The 3,693-nt window shown below is 47.6% G+C and overlaps 1 protein-coding gene across 1 annotated transcript; it reads left to right on the forward strand.

Annotated features, from left to right (window-relative positions):
- The first annotated feature begins 773 nt into the window (after positions 1-773).
- LOC144166195 (THAP domain-containing protein 1-like) lies at positions 774-3,376 on the forward strand. Its single transcript, XM_077695791.1, has 3 exons — positions 774-1,182; positions 1,269-1,400; positions 2,306-3,376. The coding sequence occupies exons 1-3, from the start codon at positions 1,005-1,007 to the stop codon at positions 2,431-2,433; spliced, it is 438 nt and encodes a 145-aa protein (XP_077551917.1). The 5' UTR covers positions 774-1,004; the 3' UTR covers positions 2,434-3,376.
- Positions 3,377-3,693: the final 317 nt, after the last annotated feature.

Here is a 3,693-nt window from a genome sequence, read left to right on the forward strand (position 1 = left end):
TAAAAATCACACATCTCAACGCCGTGAACGACGCCGAGGGTGCGAAGCACTGGGACGCAAGGTGTGTATTGCTTGTGTGATGAGCGTCATCGTCCGTGCGTGCTGATGTACTCTGAGTTTTAAATGATTTTGAGGTGCAGTAAATGCACTGTAAATGACAAGCGCCGCACGAAAGACAATTCGTGTCCCAGTACTTCGCACCCTCAGCATCGTTCACGGCGCATTCTTCAGCGAATTACTGTTTAATAGTTTAGGGTTTTTGCTTTATTTTTGCGTTTTCTACCGTTTGAAATTTGTGCTCTTTGCTACTGCAATTACCTGCGTTCTCCCCAGATGGCGCGTGGATGCTACTACAGTGTGGAAGCTTGTTTCGAGTTGTCGAGGTGTGCGGAAGTACAGAGCGCGGCGGAGGCATCGACGACGAAACCGGAGGAGTGTTTCAAATTTATTATTCCTTTTTTAGAGTGACCATGTTTTAGAGAGAAATGTAGGTTAGTTGAAAGGGATTGATTGATTGATTGTGGGGTTTAACGCGCCGACGCAACGCAGGCGATGAGGCGCGCCGTAGTGGAGGGCTCCGGATTAATTTTGACCACCTGGGGATCTTTATCGTGCGCCGAAATCTCGTACACACGGGCGTTTTTGCTTTTCGCCTCCATCAGAAAAGCGGCCGCCGCGGCCGGGAATCGAACCCGCGACCTCGTGCTCAACAGCGCATCGCCTTAGCCACTGAGCCACCGCGGCGGGTAAAAGGGGGGGGGGGCAGTAGTTGTTAGCGTAGGGAAGTGACCGAATCAGAGGTGTCGCGCGGTTGTTGCACGTGGCGGTTTGTAAGCGTGGGTAATAGACCTCTACCGGGGTACGTCACACAGGCCCCGTGACGTCAGTCACGTGACTCCTCGGCGCACGCGGGAGCGGGGTGGTTGGCAAAACATTGCTCCGTGCGAGTACGTTCCTTGCGGCTGGCCGTATCACTGAGACACACTCACAGCGGTCGTTTACCAATGGTTGTGAGCTGCTGCGCTGTGGGGTGCACCAAGCGTGCCACAAAAGGCAGTGGCATCGGTTTCTTTCGTTTTCCGAAGGAAATCGGCCGTCAGAAAGCTTGGGTACAAGCTGTGCGCAGGGAGAGATGGCAGCCGTCCGACAGCAGCAGGATTTGCGGCCTACACTTCATCAACGGTAAGTAAACCCTGTTGCCCCGAGCTTGTAGGTGTATTATCCGTTCCTGGGCATAATTTGTCAGTGTTTATATTTTATTGACTCAGGTGCTCCGTCTCCATTTCCCGATCATTCGGACTGGGCACCGAGTGTGTTTGCATTCAAGAAGGCTGACCCTGCAGTGCTGACAAAGAAGTGCGACCGCTTCGAGCGTAGCTTGAAACGGAAACGCGTCTCGGGTAAGCGGCTGTTCATACTATGGTTGTGGGGTCGTGTATATTTTGGAGTTTCGTGCGCCGTTGCCGAAATTTTTGTCCCTCACTCACAGCTCACAGGGGCTGGCGTCGTGTTTCGTATTCTTTGTTTTCGAAGGATGCCGTCATGGCCGTCTCGCAGCGCGAAGACGTACGGGCGTCGTGGTATGCGTGCCGTACTCGTAACGTCGACAACAAATTCGGTTGTCATGAAATCATTGTACTACTCGCTGGCATACCCGCTCGCCGTCAAATCGGGGGGTCGTGAAATCACCGTACTTCTCGCTCGCCGTCCCGATCGTCTCGCGGCGCGAAGACGGGCGTCAGGATATGCGTGCAGTACGGCGATTTTAGAATTAACCATCACGACGCCTGTCTTAAATTTGGGAGGGGGGGGGGATTTCATGACGCCAGTTAGACGCCAGCCCTGACACGGAAATGACTGAAATTCTGCTTCTAACACGCGGCGGAAAGTGTCTCCCCTGTTTTCGTTTTATGATGATTGATTTATGTCGTTAGCGGATCTTTTTAGAATCTGAAATACCGCACATTATTCCTGTAATCTGGCTTTCCTGTGCACCTCCTCGCAAGCAGGATGGCGTTTATTTTTTATAACACCTCCGTTCTTGTAACTCTGAGATCATTGATTGCTGCGATAGTCAAGCAATCTCAATGTTTTGTGATGGCCATTTGACGACGTAAAGATTCCTGCATGGCTTCTTGCATTTTATTTCTTGGTCGGGTCACTTTACCGGTATATGGCCTCACTGACAGTACAAAACCAACAACCCTTAACTTGTGCATGAGAAGGCTGTCAGTCTTGGCTCTGTGAAAGTGGTAGTGAAAAATGCAATCCATTCATTGAGCTCACTGATGCAACCTTACTGCAGCTACCTTGGATGTTTCCAAGAGCGACCCAGCTGCCCATGCAGAATGCTCTGCTGCTGTTGGTGCTGGTGCCGAACCAGGCAGTGATGCAGCAGGAGGCAAGTTCATTGTTTTTATACAGAATTTCTAGGTTTTGTTAGTCTTACCTTATGTGAAATGTGGGAGCATTTTTTTATCTTGAACACATGTGGTTGGGCTTATATGCTGTGCACAATGAACATGCTAGCACTTTTGAAGTGTTATATAACATTGTTGCATGTTTTTTATTTGTTATCAGGAGAAGATGAAGCTGTGGCTGCGTTGCTGCAGTTGAGCTACATGGACCGTACTGGTGAGGCTACTTGCTTGATACATCACACTCCTAGTTAATAAGCAGCACTGAAAAATTGCATGTGGGGGTTCATATTACCACTGTTTGCATTTTGTGTGTGATTTATTGCTGCGTACAAGTGCAAAACCGTGCAGTCTGGGGAACAGACGGCAAATTTAATTTGTTATGTGCTTGGGAATGATGTGTAGTTTCTGCTCTGTCAATGTATTGCATTTTTGTAAAATGTCCTAGTAAGTCCTAAGAGTGAAAAAAAAAAATCAACCGAGAGGTATAGTAGTTATTCCTAAAAGGAATCCTATTAATTTTCCTGGGATCAACCTAGATTTTGCTTGAAACATTGTATGTTGGTCCACACGATGTATGTTGGTCCACACAAGCACTTTTTAGTTTCTTATGGTGCTGCCAAGTAGCTCGTTTTTCAGAATAGACCGATCTCAACGCGATGTTACGCTACGCCACTGCCGCCACTAGTTGTACTTGTAGTCATACTTGTAATCCTCGTACTTATACTTGCTGGTACTTGTGGTCCTTTGTACGTGCAGCTGCATAGCTTCTTCATCGGTGAGCTTTATAAACAAGTTTTAATAGCTTTGTTTTAATAAATCGTAAGGGTGGGATTACTCGAGCTGTGTAGATGCTACTACGGCATAAAAAAGGGAGTAATGTTTTCACACGTTCCCAAAGGATGACAAGCCCCGCCACAAATAGGCGAGGCAAGTAAACAGAATCGAACAAAGCAGCAAGTACGGCACCTTACGGTACAGTAAACGTGACTGTGGCGTTTATTTCTTGACAGTAGTGCACTGCGTCTTCATAACAGACTCTGTGTAAGCACGGCACAGTTTGGCCAAGTTGCTCTTGGCATACAATAGCCTGTATCAATTGCATGCACTCAAGATTTTGCTCTTGACGATAGGGACGTGTGTTCTCTCTTATTGTTATTCTTATTGCTTCAGCATATTTGCTGAAGCAATAAGAATAATGGCTATGTGAAAGGAATACAAGACAAGCTGCAAGGGTCAACAGTTTGTGTACTGTCGACCTTTTTTTCCTTTTTTT

This window comes from Haemaphysalis longicornis, unplaced genomic scaffold, assembly GCF_048455015.1.
Source record: "Haemaphysalis longicornis isolate Haplotype H1 unplaced genomic scaffold, Haemaphysalis longicornis Haplotype H1 scaffold_1, whole genome shotgun sequence".
NCBI lineage: Eukaryota > Metazoa > Arthropoda > Arachnida > Ixodida > Ixodidae > Haemaphysalis > Haemaphysalis longicornis.

Bases quoted from the DNA above. Each gene is read 5' to 3' on its own strand.
- LOC144166195 (XM_077695791.1), top strand. From the start codon at position 1,005: ATGGTTGTGAGCTGCTGCGCTGTGGGGTGCACCAAGCGTGCCACAAAA. The intron at 1,183-1,268 runs GTAAGTAAACCC...TTATTGACTCAG, and splicing joins CGGCCTACACTTCATCAACG to GTGCTCCGTCTCCATTTCCC. The intron at 1,401-2,305 runs GTAAGCGGCTGT...ACCTTACTGCAG, and splicing joins GAAACGGAAACGCGTCTCGG to CTACCTTGGATGTTTCCAAG.